This window comes from Pocillopora verrucosa, chromosome 2 (genome assembly GCF_036669915.1).
Source record: "Pocillopora verrucosa isolate sample1 chromosome 2, ASM3666991v2, whole genome shotgun sequence".
Taxonomy (NCBI): domain Eukaryota; kingdom Metazoa; phylum Cnidaria; class Anthozoa; order Scleractinia; family Pocilloporidae; genus Pocillopora; species Pocillopora verrucosa.
In genome coordinates, this window is record NC_089313.1 from 14,444,671 (window position 1) to 14,466,456 (window position 21,786).

General features: G+C 37.4%; 1 protein-coding gene and 1 long non-coding RNA gene across 2 annotated transcripts; one reads left to right on the forward strand and one right to left on the reverse strand.

Annotated features, from left to right (window-relative positions):
- The first annotated feature begins 921 nt into the window (after positions 1–921).
- LOC136279089 (uncharacterized) lies at positions 922–5,401 on the forward strand. The gene is made up of 3 exons (XR_010716716.1): positions 922–1,015; positions 2,822–3,083; positions 4,144–5,401. It is a non-coding gene; the product is annotated as an uncharacterized lncRNA (long non-coding RNA).
- A 5,016-nt stretch (positions 5,402–10,417) lies between these two features.
- LOC131791090 (chymotrypsinogen A) lies at positions 10,418–21,711 on the reverse strand. The gene is made up of 5 exons (XM_059108409.2): positions 21,491–21,711; positions 15,356–15,763; positions 14,849–15,049; positions 14,016–14,269; positions 10,418–11,711 (listed from the first exon to the last, which is right to left on the reverse strand). Exons 1-5 carry the CDS (start codon positions 21,549–21,551, stop codon positions 11,409–11,411), a joined length of 1,227 nt encoding a protein of 408 aa, XP_058964392.2. The 5' UTR covers positions 21,552–21,711; the 3' UTR covers positions 10,418–11,408.
- Positions 21,712–21,786: the final 75 nt, after the last annotated feature.

Here is a 21,786-nt window from a genome sequence, read left to right on the forward strand (position 1 = left end):
AAATTTAGACTCTTACATGTACAAGGAATCATTTACTCTTAAAAGGTATTCAGACTACAATACTAAGGGTCACTTGGTCACAAACATCATTCACTGAATCTAAACTTTACACACTGGTACAGGATACTCACTGCCATGTAAACTTTCGCTGACTGCAGAGGTAACTCATTGTCTCAAGACGTCATTCACTGTTAAAACACATCTCTCACTGTTACTTACTAAATAATATTCACTGTTATTGAACATTGTCCCAATGATCAGAAACCAGATTAGATGTAAACTTGATTGTTAGAGACATATTTTGATGATGAGAGGTGAACATTTTTTGATGTGGGTCCTGTTTGGTAGACTGTTGTGTGACTCTAACATAGTGACAGTTTTCCATTGAATTATCTCACAAGGAAATGTGTCTAAGAATAACTGGAAGAATAAAAACACAGTAAATTGCAGTTTCCAGTCTCCAAGTTTAACATAGGGGAATGATGTTTCCAGCTGGATTGGCCATCACTAAGATTTAGCTTGAAGGATATCATGGAGTTTTGAAATAATTAACTGATACTATGCACAGCCACATTCTGCACAAATGATCCAAAACGTTTTTTTGGTATAGATGTAGATAGTTGAAAACTGTATGCTTTGATATCAGTATGGTAAGAGTTAGACTTGCTCTTTTAGCATGATAACTGTCAAGATGTAAAGCTGATAGTCAGACAATTACAAACTTTTCTTGTGTTCTCATATTGTAGACTGCATTGGTTAGTACAGCAGTAAACCATTGTATCATGCAAGCCTTGGTAGGTGGATGTGGACAAACTCAGGAAGGTGGCCTGTGGATAAGCTATGGTATATGATCTGTAGACAAGCTATGGTAGGTGACCTGTGAATAGCTATGGACAAGCCTTTGGACAGTTTCATCATGGTCAGAGGAGAATTTTAGATCTGGGATAAGAGTGGCCAGAGTATGATGAGGCTGAAAAGAATGTGCTAGATTTGATGGTTGAAACTATGACAGCAGGTAAATTCTAACTGTTTCGCAAACTACTTTGAACATTTTTTGTCACACCAAACCTAGATATCCTAACAAACATTTGTGGCCAGTCTAGCCTCTCTTACAATTGTAGTATAACATTTAACAACACCTAGGCCATCTGTACCATAATTATTAAATATCATGAGTTTATTGTTACCAGAGCTTATCCTAGTTTCCACAGCACAGCATAATTATTAATACTTCTGCAGTTTGGGATTCTGAAATTGTGCAAGTTTCCCTCCACCTATAGTTTTCTGATAGCGATCGATAACCACAGGGAAAGAAAGGCTCTGTAAGAGTTTAGAGTCTCTCCCAAAAACAAAGCAAAATGACCCTCTTTCAATTTTCCACTACACACGAATTCAAAGCAATTAAATCTTAAGAACATCATTCTAAGGTCATAATTTATCTAATTTTAGTACAAATATGCTTTTTGAATCTTGAAGCTATAGGTGACCGTGATATAGACAGGATTTTAAATTTCAAGAAAACACTGGTATAGATGTTGACTTTCAAAAGCATGTCCTTATAAACCTTCAAGGGTCAAATTTTTCAAAATCAGAATTTTTAACTCTTTCTTTAAGGTAACAAATAATTGTTAGTGATTTGGAAAATAAAAAATTTGAAGGAGAATGCAAGAAAAGCTAAAGAAATCATCCAATTATTATTGATAAACACCTAGCCATTTGATTCTTTGAGGTATTCAGAGGCCTGTTGACAATATTAAGGGGCCCATCTTCATCTGGGACCAGGGATCTAAGGTTAATACTTTTTTGTCTGGGTGCACGATTTCAAATCTGAGTCATTTTGAAACTCTTTCATGAGATAAAAGATAAATCTTTCTTTTCATGTGGCAACATGGAAATTATAGAAATACAGTCAAATGAAAATGTAATGATCAAATCAATACTGAGACTGTATTAAAGAGAACGTGAAATAAGAATTTACCAAAGATGGCTAAATTAGTCTGCCGTTTTATGATTAAATGTTATTGTTTTACAGTATTGTCAGATATTCTCTTGGCTTTGTTGCTTGGGCATCTAACTGGCTTCCAAGACTCCCATTGAACCTTCTCATTTTCCTTGTTATAAGTTCTTGACAATAATTTCTACTCTATCTTTTCTTTTATACTGAAGGTGCTTTTTCAAACGAGCTTTCTGCCTAAAGGAAAACTCAATCGACAAAAAACTATGTTGACATATTATAAAACCCATTCCACTTCAAACTTTGCATCATTTACATTGATGAGGTCGTGCGTGTTGGGGAATTAATGAATTAAGTTTACAAGTTGCAAAATTAGCATTAAACTGGAAGGTGCCTTGACAATTTTTCGAAGCTTTGTAATTCTCAAGAAGCGTACAAGGGTAAAATTAAGTCGAAAATTCCATGTGCTTCCTCAGAAGAGTGACGAGTGGAGGAACAATGGTAGTATTTGAGAAACTGCCGACTTACCCCTTCCTTACTCGATAACAAGTTATGGTTAATGTTGGGTTAGGGGAGGGGTAGGTACGCAGTTGTTTAGATTAAGCCAGAATGACAAACCCTTTTCATTAGACACGCCCATAGCACGATTTCTGAGGTTCGTTCGAGCTGCCGTTGAAACAGCGCTCTTCTTTTATGTTTAAGATAACGTTGGTTTTGAAATCTGTCAAAAGAGTAAACGCATAGAAAATTGCCTCGTTTTTTTGTAGAGAATTAATTATTCAATACTGATTCTTTCACGATCTCGCGAGCTCAAGGGTAAAACGGTTAACCGATCTGAATTGCAAATTTGTCCTTGTTATTATTCAGGATTTTCTCCCACCTGCACATTCTACTGTGGTGTTACTCGGGTGCGGAAAGTTCTGTGGCCGTTTAGGTCTCCTAACTTGGTTTACAAGCTTCAGGATTAATGAAAATTTTGTTGAAGACACCAAGGCTTCCACGATGGCCACGCGAGAACCTTCCAAAGGTAACATCGCCAAAAGGTCGCATATTCTTTAGCGAAAGTGCAAAATGATACCGCGCAAGATGGCAACCAACATGGCGGACTAATGATTCTTTGCATTTTAAGGTAACTGAAAGTATTTATTGTGATACAGAGAGCTTGATAATTGTTTTGCATGTAAATTTAAACTAATCTTACCGTGTTTCTTTCGCCAAATTCCCAATGTAAACGAGGAAAAGAGACAAGGAATATGGAAATTAAAAAAAGCTTGTGAAATCGGTGGGTGGAAATCTTCGATGATTTTAAAAGTAGGCCTTTAGGTCTGTAGTTCCGTCACAGGCCTCTTGCTGATGCGGTGAAAACAGCGATAATGTAGGTAGATTTTGCTCTTAGAGAAAATCCAAAAGCAGAGATATGAAATATTTCTAAATGTTTTGTTTTCATCAATCCTCTCCTTGATTCCACTGAGAATTTTGTTTCCAAATGATTTTAAGATATTGAGAGTTATAGTCCTCTGTTTCCTAGTATACTTTGGGAAGTTTTCTACGTAGCAATTTCAAACAGAGGAACAACGACTGATTGCAATATGTCACTAACTGAAAGCAATTTTTGTTGTCTCGTGAAATCTGCTCAGAAAATCAGTAACGATTAATACCTTGTGCGTTTGATCTGTAATTTGACCGGTGTCCTCACAGAGTTGTATAACCTATTGTGGCTAATGTACTAAAAAACTGGGGTTTGTGCAACTAATTTCGACTATATGACCTCATTTTGACTACTCCTCCTTTTAAGCTCAAACTTGACCAAGTTTGATTCAGTTTTCCGAACAAATTTCAACTGATCCCCTCACATTTCTTCATTAGCATTCTTAGTCTACACGAGGAGGGGGGGTTTCATTACATTGGAATGGACGTCCTGTCTTCCTCGCTGAGTATTGAAGATAGATAACGCGTTTCTGCAGAATTTAGGATGATTTGTTCAAATGAAATATCGTTTCAGCGAACGTAAACAGTCTCAACCAAGGACATATCTATTTCATACATTGGATGTCCATGTAAAACTATACGGTGTAAACTTCTTCTTCATTCTCTGAAATTGGGAATTTTAACCCTGAATTCTTTTGTTGCTGTCACAACGACAATGGTTATGATCAGCTTTTTTTCTTGTTTATGTTCTTCCCTGCTAGAATTCCGCGCAAGGTTCCCTCGATTATCACTTTGATTGATATCCGGCAAAGGGACAAGTGACTGGACTGAAATCAAGCCGCTGGATGACTGCATAAGTGGATGGAAATCAAACTTGCAAATGGACATCAAACTTGCAAATGGACGAGGAACTGGATTGAATCAAAATGGAAAATGGACATGTGATCGGATTTAAATCAAGCGTACATGTTTTAAAGATAGAATCCTTAATAAGGTCGGTTTTGAGATACACAGTAATAGGCCACGAAGGTGCACTTTTAAACGCAATTATTGTGTCTAGTTACAAACCAATTTTTGAGATAATTTGAAATGAAAATTTTTGATGAGTGCCAAACCGTGCCAGTTCGATTCGTTTTCATGAAAATTGTCAACCTTACCAGCAGGAGTTTGTTTTAATTGTTGCCATATACTGGCAAGATTTGATTTTTCAAATGAAATATGCTTCAAAATCAACCTTAATGAAGACTTTTCCATATCGTTTAAGCATCATGATCATCAGAAATTACGAAGACAAACCGACCCGATAACAATTAAGAAAGATTCTCTGTATGAATATCGAATTTCTTAAACACGAGCTTACGAAAGGTGATGTGGATTATCTGCCTTTGTAAAACAAAATCTAGGGAAATTTTCGAAATAATTTGAGAAATTAGAGGATAAATTTTTGGATAGAAGAAGGAAATTGTCAACATGTATTGAGGTCAGATTAGTAATGCAAATTGTTCTTCTAAGTCGTATTCATGAAGGAATGTTTCCAACTACTATTGTGAGGAATAGGTATGTTTGCTATCGTTCATACGATTCATTTTAATACACAATTCGTGAGTCGTGAAAATATCATATTTCAAGTGTTTCATTTATTTTATTCAAAAGCAAGTTGAAGCGTTTACTGTGCACCTTCGTTTTTATTTTTTAAAGGCAAATTTACAAGTTATACCAGTCATCAGATTACAATGCCGAGTCAAAGTTTCCCCTTTTCATGGAGTTAGCGTTTATTGAGAAGCTCAAGTTCTTATCGAATTTTCTATACTTTTTGCTATCCAAATCCCTTTCAAAATTAATTTACGCATGCACCAATTTGCTATTGAAAACTTTAAAGCTCTGCAAGTTACATCCGTTTCAAATGATACAATTTTCCCGCCAAAAAACTTAGAAAAAATACGGGCGCCCAAAATACGCATGCGCCGGTTTTTTTTTTTTTTTGGAGATGTGAATAAAATTAATTTATTTGTCTTGTCTTTTTTCATTGTTGAATAGAAGTCAATAAACACTGCAATGTTCACTTTTTGTTTCTTTATTTTCTTGAAAGAAAATAACATGAATTTTTTAATTAGTCAAGTGAATTGCCATTAAATAATCAAAAAGGTGTCAAGGAATACTTGTTCAAATATATACTAAGACTTTTGGCGGGAAAATTTGGAGCAATTTGCACAGAGTTTCCCCTGATAACGTTCTAGACAAAAATTCAAAATGGCTTCCCTTAAAATTTCCCGCCAGGTGAACAAACAGAACTTCGTACATCGATAAATTGTTTGCCAAATTCATATTTGACGTTATCGAACATGAAATACTGTCTAATTGTAGCGATTTCTTGTTTTTACTGTTTTGTACGAAGTCGAGCTTGTTTGCAATTTTCTTGGCCAGTTTCGTCAAAGTGCAAAATACAGAGTTTGATTTCTTTTTCAGTGATTTTAGTCTTCCCGATGTTACATCAAATTGGCTGTGGCTTTTAAAAAAGCTTTTTATTAAAGTTGACAAACAAAATAATCTAACTCCAGACTTTCATTGCAAACTCTGTATATTGCTCAATCTTTACACCACGAAGAAACTGGCGAAAAAAGTCGGGGACTAATATACTAGTTCTTAAGTAACAAGACAAGCCAGAAAGTTTGACCAAACACACACCAAAAAAAAACCGGAGTTGATTCAAAAATAAAATTCCTTCCATTATTTATAATCAAAATCCACCAAACAGACTGATTGGGATTAACAAAGTGTATCTCAACTTTGATTTTCAATAACAGTGACTCGCCATGTTCCTTAAGATTATACCTACACAGTGGAAGTAAAGAGGCGGAATGTCTCTGCTCCAAGCTTGGTAGAATGTCAAGACAGTTCGGCCGTGTTCATTGGAATTTTTTAAATGCCGGAAGAGTTCGAATAATTTAAATTCCCTGTAGACAGTATCATTGGTTGCCGATTACAAATTTCCTTTTTTCTTGGTACACATCGTCTCTAGTCAAAATTCTATAGCCTTAATTTGGTAGAATGACAATACAATTCGTCCGCCTGTATTATGAATGTTTTTTGGAGGGTTAAAATTCCGAGAACTCATCTATCTAAATTTAGCTGTAGTTGTCAGTTTTGCTTTAATTTGGAAGATGGTGAAGACAATCCGTGCAAGCACAATACAATTTTTGATTAAAACGAGAGAATTTACAATCAAAATTCCCTAAGGAAAATTCAATTACTGGAATGTTGTATATTTGCATCTCGAAGATGTCTTTCAACATTTCGTCCAAATCCTGTTAATCTCATTTAGAATTTCGTACATACTATAATTTTTTCAATCTCGAGAGAATTCACCCATTTGAATGGCAATGCTCATTGCTTGCCAACCTAGAAATCTTTTTTCTTTTTGCTTCAGCAAGATGTCTCGCTTCTTTTCTTCCACTGTTTAGGAACTTAAATTAACATAATTATTATAGTTCTCAAAAATTCAACTGCTGGGTCTTGTATGAATTTTTGCAGCGCAAAAGAAATAGAAAACTACCGAGTTACATTAATTTTCCGTGCACGCGAGGAAAATAACTCTTGATGATGGTTCAAATTTTCAGAGTGGAAATTCTAAATTAATCGAAAAAGAAAGCGAGTTTTCTCCTTTTTGTAAATGAGACTGTCAATTGCACGAGACGCACCTCATATGAGATCTTATAATGTAAAATTCAAATTTAAATTTAAATTTCCTATCCCTCAGTGCAAGTTTTATTCAACGATTATTACTGGTAATGGTGTTCTCACGTTGTGTTCATGTCAAATTTTCGTACTTTTAACAAAGAATACGCAGATATCAGCCACTTTTCAAAGCCTCAGTTATCATATCAGGGTACATAAGGTTTTTAAAAAAAGTGAGAGTGAAAATGAATTTTACGCATAAGGTTTTGTTTGCCACAACGCCTTCTGTACCAAATCTCACAGAGAACAAAGTGTGCCAACAATTGCTTTTTGAGAACTAAGATTGAAAATATTAACTAATTCTATTTTCTAAATCAAGTGGCACTGTTGGCAGACTGAGACTAGCGAGTTAAATTTGGTGTCCCAATTTTCGGTCGCTTAAGATTGATCAAACTTACCGCGGAAGACATAGTGCAGATTACTGTAACGACGATCCATCAAGTCAGTCTATCGTACTCAATTACTAAGAGCTTAGATTACAGTGCCACTTGCTATGAGGACCTCATGTCGCCTTATACCCGATTAAAATGGTGGGTTATACATATGAGAAGTTGAATTGCAATTTTTTGGGGGAACCATGACAACAAATGCACGAAAATTTTAGCGAAAAGCCTCATGTCTAATATAGGCAAAAACAATTTGACTTCGCAATAATTTCCTTCTGTACTTTGTCAGAATTTCTTCCATCACAAGTTTTACATCTTGTTTTCTTCAATGAATCAGCAGTTTAGACAGTATTTTAGACAGTAAACTCAGTATTTTGCATGCTCTCTTGGTATTCAAACCACCATCTTATCGGATATTTTAGCGATTTAGTTAATCAATATTCTTATCTTTACGACGTTCCCCCATTGCTTGACTTGACAATCCATTGTTTCTCGCTTATAAATTCTACTTCTTTGGCTTGTTCAGCTTGCTGTCTTCACTGAGAGTTATATCTGAGCATGAAACATTAAAAAGATATTTAGCATCATGGCAAGCGAACTTAAAATTATGACATTACTTCTACGAGTTATATCCATTTTAAATGCGACTTTCAACACTAGATTGGCTTGGAGAAGAAAACGTATGGAAAGATGAAAGAAAGTCCTTGATTATTCCCGCCACGTTTTATGGCACAAGTGTGATGTCCTATCCCAGAATATTAAACGATTTATGGACTCTGAAGTCAAGTTGTGATTGAACTGACAATATATATTTAACGTAGTTTTGGCTCTAAAGGTCATGAACGAAATAGAAGTGAAAACTCTGTTATGAAAGTATTTTTGCCCAAGTCTACTTGTTGCTTTCCGAATAGTTTGGCAAGGTCAAAATGTTTCTTGACGAAATCCCAAATACACATGGCGTCCTTCAACTTCGTACATTGCCACTAGTTTCCTCTTAAATTAAGCGTACAAGTCACATGTGCAATTAGTTACTCACCTTTCGCTTAATTTCTGACGTTCAGAGCAGTAACCATGCTTTTTCTTGAAACTTTTGTGAAAGATACACAACGGAGAGGAACTGCTTCGCCTGACATCTTAACGTGGCCGCCAACAGTTTGTAATGAGGTGCAAGATGAAAATTGTTCATGAATATGGATAAAAACGTACCTCCAACAGACAGGAAATACGTCACAATTTTAGGTGTGGTTCGTTTATGTTTTGTGCACGCTTTTTAAGAGAATGTTAGAGTTTTGCAAAGGCCCTTTATCTGTCGGTTTTTTAAATACAGTTTTCAATTCATAGCATATTTTAAAACGAGGCTTCACGCGACAACAAATTCTAATTTCATACGTAACAAGTGGGCTACACACTGCTAAAATCAAATGTGAAAACATCCTGAACTAAAAGTTCTTTGACTCAAAACGTCCACTTACCTACAGAACGAAAACATCACCAAAATCTTTGTTGTTTGATTTAACAATGCTCAAATTCCGCGGCATTCTGATGCATGTCATGACTTTAATAGTGTAGAAAAGGGTAAACTTGCCGATAAGTAGAAGGAAGCCTTGTCTAATAAAATAAGAAAAGAGGAGTATACGAAGACACTCCAGCCTATTTGTAAGCTTGGTATAAAATAAGAAAAGTAACAAATGATTGAAAAAAAAATTTTAAAAAAAACGGCAAGTTCCCCGGAACAGGATCTCCATCCTGACTGGGACCGCTTTCGCGGTACAATGCTCTACCCACTGAGCTGCGGGGAACTTGCCATGAATGGAGAGTAAATTTTAAAATAACATGTAACAGGTAGAGTACATACTTCTAGAAACGAGTGCACTACGATTCTGCGGAAAACAAAGTGATTTGACCCAAAAATGAAATTATTTCAAAAGCTTTTAACTATGTCATAATTCAGCAGTATTCCGCAGCACGTTTTTGTTCACTATCAAAGCGTAGGAAAAAGGTAAAATTGCCAATAAGTGGAAGGAAACCAATTCTCATGAAATTAAGTTAAAAGATGGGTATGCAAAGACACTCCAGATCATTTATAAGCTTGGTATTAAAAGGGAAAAGAAACGAATCATCGAAATAGAAAATTAAAAAAAGAAATTAAACAAAAAATGAAAAAACGGCAAGTCTTCCGGGATCTCCATCCTAACTGGGACCGCTTTCGCGGTACAATGCTCTACCCACTGAGCTGCGGGGAACTTGCCATGAACGGAGAGTAAATTTTAAGAATAAATGTAACGACTGGAGCACCTACTGCGAGGAGCAAGTGCACAAAGATTGTGTGGAAAACTCAGTTCTTTGACCAAAGAAAGACATTACTACAAAAACTCAGTTGTTTGATTTATAATATTCAATTCAGCAGTATTCTGATGCAAGTCCTCGATTAAATAGTGTAGGGAAAGGGTAAACTTTCCAATAAGTGAAAGGAAGACCAATCTAATAAAATAAAGTTAATGGACGAGTATGCGAAGACGCTCCAGACTATTTATAAGCGTAGTATAAAATGGGAAAAGACCCCATCATCCTTAAAAATAAAAAAATTTAAAAAAAAAAGAAGCAAACAAACAAACAAACAAAAACCGGCCTCTACCCCGGAACAGGATCTCCATCCTGACTGGGACCGCTGTCGCGCTACAATGCTCTACCCAATGAGCTGCAGGGAAATTTTAAGCTTATTAGTAACAAGTGGAGCACGTACTGCAAGGAAAACTTGCACACAAAGTATAAGGAAAAATGACCTATATGGGCAAAATATGACATTTTCTCAAAAAGCCTTGTTGTTTTATTAAATTATGTTATAATTCGGCAGCGTTCCGATGTATGCTTTTCTTACTTTAAAGTGTAGGAAAAGGGTAAACTTGGCACCTATGCTAATGACATAATGTGAAAAGACCAATATAAAATACATTCCGGACTATTTATAAGCTTGGTATAAAATGGGAAAAGGACCACATCATTATCGAAAAAAAAAAAAAAAAGAAAAAAAAAAAAAAGAAACAGCATGTTCCCCGGAACAGGATTTCCATCCTGACTGGGACCGCATTTGCGGTACAACGCTCTACCCACTGAGCTGTGGGGAACTTGCCATAAATGGAAAGCAAATTTTAAGATTATATGTAACAAGTGGAGTATACACTTCAAGGAACAAGTGCACCAAGATTCTAAAAAAATGAGCCGGGCCAAGGGAATTTGGAAACGTTTCTCAATGGAGGGGTATGCTTTAATAACCGCTGAACAAGAACAGAGGAAGAGAAGAAAACCAAAATCATTAGAAAACTCCCAAAATTATTGATTATGTTGAAAATGTATCCAGGGTAAAAAAAAATCAAACAAAACTGAACAGGTCAGAAATGAAACGAGTTCTATATACAACTGAGTAATTCAATCATGTAGAAAGTCGCTGTGCTTGGTATAACTTGGTGTTTCTTCCTAAAGATGAGTTCAAACGATTTCTGTGTGAACAATTTTCGTCAGTGATATCTAAACTTATAGTAGACTTAATTCTGGAAACGTTTTAGCAACTATTTTTTAACGTCCAGGATCATTTATATACTCCAAAAACACTTCAAAATAACTGCAACAGCTAGCTTATCTATTTCCCTTTGGTCGATTAAATCCATATCAGCAAACCTACAAGTCGTTTGCAGAATTTCCACTTGAACTAAAACGACAAGACTTTCTTAATCACACATGCCTAAAATCTTAAATTAACTTCACTCAAAGGCCACCGATTTGAATATGACTCAAAATCAAGGTCATGGCTAATCCACAATAGGACTGAAATTACCAGACGATACCATCCACGGAAACGTTAATTATTGGAGCAACTAGGAAAACCTGATCCCTGATGGCTTGTATTTTTACGAATCTTGTATCACTTGTTGCACCCAGTGCTTGAGCTTCAAAGCATCACCGTACACTCCATAACGTCCCACTCGTCCACATCCAACACCCCAGCTGATGATGCCCATTAGATGCCACTTCCTGTGTTTAAGACAGACCAGCGGTCCTCCGCTATCTCCTTGGCAGGCGTCAGCACCCCCTTTAGCGTAGCCTGCACAGCGCATGCGTTTTGTGACGCAGAAGCCTGAATAACGGTAGTCCTTGTAGCTCCTCTTACAGATATCACGCGACACGAGAGGAACTTTAGCCTTTTTCAAAATCTGCAAGGTAAGTTAGAACGATGGTAAAAAGGAGAATTTCGAAATAAGAATTCGGAAGAGTACTAAAGAATTAGAAAAACGTGTATATTATATTTTAAAACGATGATGCTGGAGAGAGTGAGGTATGTGATGGTGTAGTCTGATCGTCCGGGTGAGTGTACTGTTCTGAGAAGCACTGTTGTCGGTAGTAGTGACCGATGTTTCGACAGCCTGAGCGGAAGTCATCATCAGAGTCAGGAGAATAGTTGTTGTCAGTCGAATGTTTTAAGACAGGTTCGTGTAATTCGATTAGCCAGTTTAGCCGTGATGTATAGAGTGAGATTTCTCTGCTATCATCTCACCTCACCAGTCCCCCCCCCCTTCCCCATTCCCAACTTTCCCTATCCCAACACAAAGTTAAAAATTTGGAAACTTTGATGCCTTTGAAGACAAACAGGATTAAGAAGGGGGTTGTAGATCAGCTGTGAGTTTTGTTTACAATACTTTCCGACGGAAGATATCCACAGTTGTTATCGACGGACTCGTGCTGTGTTAGCATTCCCGCTAAAGCTACGGTCCCACTCCTCTTTTGGAAATGGTTAAAATGACATGAGTTAATTTTTTTCAATTCTCTGAAAGTCAGGATCTGAAAGTTTTTACTAACTTAATATTTTTTTTTTTTTTTTTTGGGGGGGGGGGTTATTTTTACTAATTTTGTTTCACAGATATAAATATAAGATATATCCTCCAAGTCGTTCGGTGTATGATACCCACATATATATTACATGCCCTTATACCTACATTTCCCTTGAATTTGTTCCTAAATCCGAAATATTTTCTGAGAGCGAACCTCGAGGAAAACTGTCAGCTTAGAGAAACAGTTAATGTCCAAGGACAAATAAGCCAAAGATGGCTGAGTCGTGAAAGCTGGCTGCGAATTTCTAGGAAATGCAAAGCAAAGAAAGTGCATAGGATTACCGAGTACCAGCTGTGCATGTCGTATGAACTGTTTCCAATGGCTATGTTAGAAAAAGCTGAATTAATGTTTTTGTCATAAACGAATGCGAGATTTTGTGTGCACTTAAAAATTAATGGATGCAAACTGATCTAAATCAAAACAAACATATTATCTACAATTGCATACCTGTTGAAAAGACTTATTAAAATTCAAATACTGTATCGACATGTTTATTGGAAATTATCTCGAATATATTTAAGGCAGAAAGCCATAACACAGAGAGTCAAAAAGTGTTCCTCAAATCAAGGAGAAAGCTTCACTCTGAAAGCAGTTGAACACATCAAGCTTTTGTCCAAGACCAAGCTCACACGACAGACTGAAACTGTTTTATATACCCTTAACTACTTCCAATTTTTGTTCGCTACGAATTCAAAGAAAGCACTTGTGTGTACAGTTGCCGAAACTGTTTCCTCAAATTTTTTACTATGAAATAATATGGGCAAAATCTGCCAATCTCTAAGAAACAAAAGCTTTATAGGTGTGTGCCTTTGCAGGGATTTATTTCAAGGTAAGTGTGAATGTCACTAACATGAAGTTGCTTACCACATAAAACCAAGTTTCAACGACTAGAGATTTTACGTTGTAGAGGGGTTAATACAGTTTTCATTCTAACATGGAGAAAATAGGCAATGAAATACTTACATTCAGCTTACGCATTTCCTTTAATATTGCCTCTGGAAACTCGGCCTATCCTTCATTTTATTTATAATTAATCTTCATGGTTTATCTACCTGCTACCATTGCTTCCTTTTGACGAGAACATTTGTTCCTAAATCCGAAATATTTTCTGAGAGCGAACCTCGAGGAAAACTGTCAGCTTAGAGAAACAGTTAATGTCCAAGGACAAATAAGCGACCATATTTAACGACCATATTAAACGTGTTTACTATCCTTCGAATAATTTTGTAACGCGCGAGAAAAATACTGTTTGTTAAGTGAGATGTTAACTTTTTAGTGTTCTTTAGTCTTCATGAACGAACAAACATGTCTCGTTTTCTGTAACAGTGGCTAAACGCTCTATAATCTTGAATTCAATTTTAAACGAAAGCTGTTGTCGAAGAAGACGCAAGGTTTTGAAACTGGGGAATATCACTTACGGTATCTCCTCGGATATTCCCCAGTTTTAGCTGGGGCATATTCGGTCACGTGATGCGTTTAGACCAATCGCGTGCGAGCAAAATATTTAATGACTAAGACCAAAAACATACCCTAGCCGATAGTTTCCTCAATTTTTTTCACCTGTCTGGATACCCGTCTATACTGAAGTTCGTGTATTGATTATTGTTAATGGTCAATGGTTGAAGTACCTTGGCCCCTCTGTTAACACTATATTCCGATGTTTTTCCCCACCCAGTGATGTAGCAGATGGTGCCAGGATCAAATTCAGCGTCGGGAAGACACACAGACCCCACTCTGTTGTTAAGCTTTAGGGTTCCGTTTAGCTCCAGTAGTGCCACATCGTAGTTGAGTTTACAGGTCACGTTATATCGAGGATGTTTGAAAAGCCTTTTGATGCGAAGTTCTTGCTCAAAACCGTTTGTTCTTGAAATATGATATTTACCTGTTTTCAATTGGAAGCAGCAGAAAAATGTCAAACGGGCTTGTTAAGGTAATTGACTACATCGTAAATAGATTCATTTCAGCTATCTGTGACGGCAACAGTAAAACGTATGTAAACCCAAAATCAAAAGTAACGGAAATCACAATAGCCAATCAGAAGGATGGTTGACGGCACAAGGAGCCAATGGTAACTCAATTTAACTTAAGCCTCATAATTAATCACTAAAATTGACGAGCATTAAATTTCTCCATACAAAGTCGCTGAATCAAGCATTGAGATCACAAGAATACAGAAGATAATCATCAACTATAAAAGGTCTTGATTGTTAAATAAATTCTCCTTGACAGCTTTTTAGGAAATGTATAAAGGAAAGTATAGAAGATGTGCATGCATACCGTTGTTACGGTGTAAAGGTTAAAGCAAGCAAACTGTCTGGAGCAGTTTTGCATCTAATTGGTCGAGAAGGTGGCTCGATTTTTGTAGATCAATCATAGAAAGAACTAAAGAAAAACCGACCCAATCCTGCATTACTTAGTCAGGGGAAAACTACTCTAAAAGCTGGAAGGAGCTTAGTCTCACCTGCAACAATGCTGACATTTTTTGGATCCTCTCCGTCAAAGCAGTGAGCCGCTGTCACGATCCATCGCGGGCTGATTACTGAGCCACCGCAAAAGTGTCCCTTATTTTTTAGAGACACCTGCCAAGGCCACTCCCCTGGGATGGTGTTTGTTCCGTGAACTATCCTAGGAAGAGGTGGTTTCTTGCCACAGTTAAAGCTTTCTGTGGAATAAACAACCAAATAACCAAAGGTTAAAGATTGATGAGTCAGAAGATGAGAACAGCCTGCAATCTGCGGCAAGCATAGTTGACACCTTACACCCTCGTTGTCATTTTTAATGGGGTATTGGCTGAATAATGGAAACGAAATCTAAAATGAAATACATTTCGCCACAATACCCTCCTTCCCCATTCAATATTATACCATAACATACAACAAAGTGCGCAGTACCACATTTTAACGTGATCTGTGATGTGTTACAGAACAGCACACCGCAACACGGAATCAATTTTTCAATGACATCATACCTACTCTATAGATGCAGAAGAGCATTTCATTGATTAACCTGTTGTGTTCGCCGTCCCAAACTATATACCAATATACCAACTGGCCAAAATTTCCTTCCAGGGCCACCTCCACGGACACCCGGACAGAACCATCAGGCTGCTCTAGTGCTTGCGGATTTGTAACGAAGGTCTTACACCAGTCACAGGACGACAACGTATCACTGTGGTTAGAAAACGTAAAGGAGTTTGCAGCTTTGTTCCAGCACAAGATCGAAAAGGGGTTCCCTTTAGAGGCCTTTCCAAAACATATATCTGTATAAGGATCAGGGGTAAAAGCCCTGATGTTGATAAACCAGCTCACAATAACTTTGTTGTTACTTTGTTGCAGTGAAGAGTCGCATCTATTTGGATTTCGGGCGTTTGCTGAGCCTAAAAGTGATTGTGCATAGTTTCAATATAAGGAATACTTCTGAAATACTAGCTACGTTTCTGCAATGGTTAGCTAGGGAACATAGCAGGCTGAGTATCAGGTCCTTTTTAACTCGTGAATTGCGCGCATGCGCAAGAGCGAGTTGTAGATACGATGTGGGGAATACCACTCGCTCGCTCGATTGGTCGATTCCTGTAAACTTTTTTTCGATTTTAGGCTTTTGAGTGCATTTGATAGTTTTTGGCGAGCAATAAACAAACGAAATGGCAACCTTTGTTGCTAAGAATAGTGGTGGGGTGACAAAGAAGCCAATGATAATCTTAAAAGAGTTTTTTTTTCGTTTTAGTTTCAACAAGCGGCGCCAGCGACTGGCAGGCATGCAAGGATTCACACTGAAATAACAGAACAATCTTCGTTTTTCATAAAATTGTAATTTACAATCCTTGCACTTGAAAACAATCCGAAGATTCATTGAAAATGTTACTTACTGCGAAGCGCTCGGAGTTTACAGATGTTCAAAAGCTTTTTCTGTTACGGCGTGAGATTGAGGACAAAATCGATCATTACGTTTCGTATCGTGTGTTTTTCCTGTGTGGAGCAACAGAAGATGCTGGCGACTAACGAAATTACAAGTTAACACGAAAATCAAATAACACCTAAACAAACAATTTTAGCTACAGTTCAGTGAATTTTTAAAGAACAATTCATGACGAGCTTTGCTCAAGAAAAGAATTCACACCAGGGATGCGTAAAATGATCCATAGGCTTGTCAAAGTAAAGCGAGAGGGCTCAATTAGCAAGTGAAAGCGAGGTGTTTGGCTTCGAGCGTGAAATTAATCGAAGTTAACAATTAAAATGTAAACAGGCGCGAGGATCCGCGCGGCTTGCGCGTTAGGAGTGCTACGTAAATTTAGGACTCTTTTGCACAATTTTCTCTTTAGAAATAACTACGCATTCATGGCGTGAATGGCAATTTTCATAATTGTAGAATGATTCAGCGATAAGAACAGCTTAGCTAAGCCGTAGTGTGTCATGGCATTTGAGGATAGCCTGGTTGTAGTGTGTGACATGACTATCAAGTAACAGTTGTTGTACCCAGCATGTTTTGTCCGTGATCTACAGATCTATTGGTTTGTGACGCAAAGAGCGATTATCTGTTCTGTCACGACAATACCAAAATTAAATTGTGTTAGCCAACTTATATTTCACTCTGATCAGACCTTTGACTCGAAGTCAGCATGGAGGCCGGTGAGCCGCTCGGTAAGGACCTTGTTTTCAAGAGAGATTTCGACTGCAGTATGTTCTGGAGATACAAGAGTATCATTTAACACTTGAAACGATTGGGTAGATATTTTGATAATACTTTTCTGGCGTCCATACTAAGGAGCTCTTTCAGTATAAAATATTATTTTAGTAAGTCTCAATCATCAGGTAAGCGCGGGAGCTTATCCCGCGAAAATTCTGTGCGAAGGTACGAGTGTATTCGGCGGTATCTGCGAAAAGGGGCCATCGTTCTTTCCTTAAGGTAAGGTCTTAACTGTGTATTACTTCGCGAGGAAGAAATTCTACTCGCTGGCCTGTCCAATTTGGCTTTTAGGTAAGGTTGTATGCCTGATAATTTCTTTCTAGAGCTATATGATGAAGCGCGATAAATCTCGCTGCTTAATAACCTTTGAGCGGAAAATGATGATGCCCAAACCATTTAATCAGCAAAGCAAGGTTTACCTTTACTTCTGTGCTTTCGAAGCAAGAGAAGGAATTATTTCTGTGATAGTCAGGTGACAGATGCTTAAAATCACATGGTGTATTATCCAACTGTTGAAACCTAACATGAGCCAGATGAACTAATTATGGAATGAACCCTGACATCAGAGCTCAAATATTCCTTCCCTATAAGATGACACACTCTTAACAGGTTAGTGTGTTTTCTTACTAATCGTACTGTACTATTTCGCAGTTTCGAAAGCAGAATCCTAAAGATGCTCTCGTTCTTTTGTTATTTCTTACCCACTCTCTCGGGTAATCAGTCTTTAGTTCCCTGACTTATCTCCGTGAGGGAAGAACCTTCATTTTTTCATTTTTTTCCCGGTTTTGTCATTCGTATGTGAGTTGTTGTTTTCTGAAGGCAGAACCTTTCCTTTTTTTTTCACCTGGTTCTGTCTCTCTTGGGTAGTCAGTCCTGTTTGGGCTGTAGTTATCTGAAGGCAGAACTTTCCTTTTTTTTTCACCTGGTTCTGTCTCTCTTGGGTAGTCAGTCCTATTTGGGCTGTTGTTATCTGAAGGCAGAACCTTTCCCTTTTTTTCACCTGGTTCTGTCTCTCTTGGGTAGTCAGTCCTATTTGGGCTGTTGTTATCTGAAGGCAGAACCTTTCCCTTTTTTCACCTGGTTCTGTCTCTCTTGGGTAGTCAGTCCTATTTGGGCTGTTGTTATCTGAAGGCAGAACCTTTCCTTTTTTTCCACCTGGTTCTGTCTCTCTTGGGTAGTCAGTCCATATGGGCTGTTGTTATCTGAAGGCAGAACCTTTCCCTTTTTTTCACCTGGTTCTGTCTCTCTTGGGTAGTCAGTCCATATGGGCTGTTGTTATCTGAAGGCAGAACCTTTCCCTTTTTTTCACCTGGTTCTGTCTCTCTTGGGTAGTCAGTACTATTTGGGCTGTTGTTATCTGAAGGCAGAATCTTTCCCTTTTTTCACCTGGTTCTGTCTCTCTTGGGTAGTCAGTCCTATTTGGGCTGTTGTTATCTGAAGGCAGAACCTTTCCCTTTTTTTCACCAGGTTCTGTCTCTCTTGGGTAGTCAGTCCTATTTGGGCTGTTGTTATCTGAAGGCAGAACCTTTCCTTTTTTTTTCACCAGGTTCTGTCTCTCTTGGGTAGTCAGTTCTATTTGGACTGTTGTTATCTGAAGGCAAAATCGTTCCTTTTTTTATTTGGTTGTGTCTCTCTTTGGGAGTTGTTTCAATTTAGACTGTGTGTTTTCATCTTATGACAAACTAATTTTGAGTATGAATTGCGACATAATTAAATTTACTTGTCTTAATTTTTTTCCTTTGCAGATTTCATTGAACGTTAACCGCGAAAAGTCGTGATGAAAAAGCAATGTTTGTTTTCATAAAAAAAGATAGTTTTCCTGTTGAGATGACTAACCAAATAAGTGCACGTTCCGTTGACTGGTAATTTTTACGTCGATGTTGTGTTTGCCTTGGTGGTGTCTGTCCTCAAATCCCGTGATGTTTCAATTAAAAATAAATAACGAGTTTAGGAATAAAATTACCAACGAGTAAAATACCTCTTCTCGTAACATATTAAATTGTATTTACATTTCCAACTCTTGCTTCAGACACGAGATGTAAAATCGGTCATAGATTGTAAAAGAGATTTGTGAGTAAAGAACTTTTTCTACTTGTCCTTTTTTATTTTCTCGCAGCCTTATACAAGAGGTTCGCTGTGTTCGCAGTGGCGCGCCAGGAAACCCCAGCAGGAAAATTTTTTTAAAGATTTTACTCCTTTAATGATCTCTTTAAAGTATATTACTCTCTTAGCATTTAGCCAATTATATGGTTGCGGCGGAGGGTGCAAAAAGACTCCGTTATATATTTCTTTACAGGCCAATATTATCGGAAAAAACCCAAACAAACAAACAAAATGAGGTCTGTTGCGCTGTGTGATTCATGAGTGTTCTCATCGCGGTTAGGGCTTGCTGTTGCTTGCGGTATTATTTTCCGGAGTGGACATACCATTACTATATTTTTGTTAGCGTTTAAAAATCGGAAATACATGGTTTTGGTAAAAAACTTCATCTTTTTCAACTCTTAACGACTGTCGAGTTGTGTGTATCAATAGAGTGGGTCAGCAAATTTGCATTCTATGTTGCGCAAGGGGCAAGAGAAAATGGTTGACTCCCCGCGAGTGAAGCTGACGCTCCAGGTCGATGTCGATCCATTATTATCCTTCATAAACGAAATTTCGATCATGTGGTTAAATTATAAAATTTCTTTGGCTTACATTGAGCGCTTTAAAGTAAACTTGAGTTGTTAGTTCCACGCGAGGGTTTAACCTTGAAAAATGCAATCACGCGAGTGAAGCTGACATTAACGCGTGTCCCTATCTGGAAAACATTCGTATTGTGACAAGAAGGGTCTACTTTAAGGTTTTGGGTTACTCTCGCCATGCAATTTGGACGCCGAAAAGTGCCAAAAAAGTAATTACTGAAAATTCATCCGCAACACCTCGGTCGTTCTGTGGGCGCGAAGTCAGTTCTTCTCTTACAGTTAATAATTGCCAGGCGGATCTCAGATCCGCCTCAGCCTCATTTGCATAAATTCTTTTGGTGAGCAAAGCTCGTCATGTCTTTTAAGTTTCAAGACAATTTGAAGATTCAAAATACATATTACGTACTAAAATTCGAAAGTTATACACCACAAAATTGATAAATAGGCCTGAAATGAAATTCTATCTTGTTATTGATTGTACGTTGCCTAGCACGTGACTAAAATCTACCCAGGCGGAGATCCAAAATGACAGTGGCAGTCTTGGCCTAGGTATATCACTTAAAACTCGTTCCCGTTTGTCTCATTTCATAAAGAGGGAATCGTTAATGTTTTCATTAAGACAGTATTGCCCTGATTTTCTAATATTTACAAGTGATAGACAGTTAATTTCACTTTTCACCCACATTTACTTCCAACCTTTTCTTTTGAACCAGGAACAGAAATGATATACGTTAAAAACACATTACATCATCCACCCTTGTCAAATGCAATAGCATGATCATTTCAATTGTAATGCCTTCTTATCCCAACGTTACTTTGTTTCTTTGCTACATTAGCAAACACTGAACTACTGCTCGTACTCTAAATATGACAATCAACCACAAAATTTCCTAAACCAGATAACATTAAACATAATCCAAATAATCATCTGTCAATTCACGAGTTTGCTCACAGAGCACTTTGATTAATCTCTTCACCAAACTTGTAAGGATAAAATCAACGAATAAGGGCTGATTTCATCCGTTGGTTAGTGGCTTTGAATAAATTAAGTTATGCCTCAAGAGACACTGAAGAGATGCAAATAACCTACAGTCAACTTCATGATCAACCTTAATCTTTATATGTTAATGTTAAGTCTAAAGTAAAGAGTAGGACTTTGTCCTTTGCATGAAATTAACTTCTTTTGTTCGTGTCTAAAAGAATACCAGCATGTTAAAAGTCCGATCCAAAACTAACACGTACTCTACTTCCTTCAGATATCATCAAAACAACTCGTAAATTAGTCATAAATTCAAATAGTTCATTTGTAGACAAAAGTGTAGGAAATGCATTGTTAACAAACGAAAAAATAACAGACTGTACACGTTCCACGAAATATTTGGAGACAACCGTAACAAGATTGAGAGCTTAATGTGCAGAATTTCAAAAATCGAAAAATAAACACATGGGTGAATATACACACACACAAAAGAAACTGTGAACCTAGATTTAGTTTCAGAAACCTGCAAAGTAAAAAAAAAAAATGTGTTTTCATTCCATGAACAAAGACTCTTTGTCCATGTCACGAGCAACAGTCATTGTCATGTGACGTTAGCACAGTCTACTGGCTTTTCAGTCGTTACCCCGTCATTAAGGGGGTGTCTGAATGTACTGCACGCAACATGTCTCAATCCATTTCACGTAACTTAAATGCAACAAATGTATCTGCCAAACTAGCGCACTAACGAGAACCCACTTACTGACAAACTGCGTCACTGCAAACACGAACAAAACCCGGATTAAAAGATAAGCCAGAAACATCACGATTTCCAATTTCCGTGAGTCGTTTTTCGTTTGTGAAACACCAACTTAACCGCCTCCTAAGCCAGAAAACAGCTTTAACAGGAATATTCGTCAACAACTTTGGAACTGATTAATTCTACGTGTAACCTGAGCTGCCTCAGTTAATACGAATCATATACTGTTGTTATTCAGTTCCTCAAGGTTCTATTTGACCTACTTGACCTTAAACCGTTCTGAGAAAAACTGAAATAGA

Bases quoted from the DNA above. Each gene is read 5' to 3' on its own strand.
- LOC131791090 (XM_059108409.2), bottom strand. From the start codon at position 21,551: ATGTTTCTGGCTTATCTTTTAATCCGGGTTTTGTTCGTGTTTGCAGTG. The intron at 15,050-15,355 runs GTATGATGTCAT...TTTATTCCACAG, and splicing joins CTTCTGCATCTATAGAGTAG to AAAGCTTTAACTGTGGCAAG. The intron at 14,270-14,848 runs GTGAGACTAAGC...AATTGAAAACAG, and splicing joins AAATGTCAGCATTGTTGCAG to GTAAATATCATATTTCAAGA.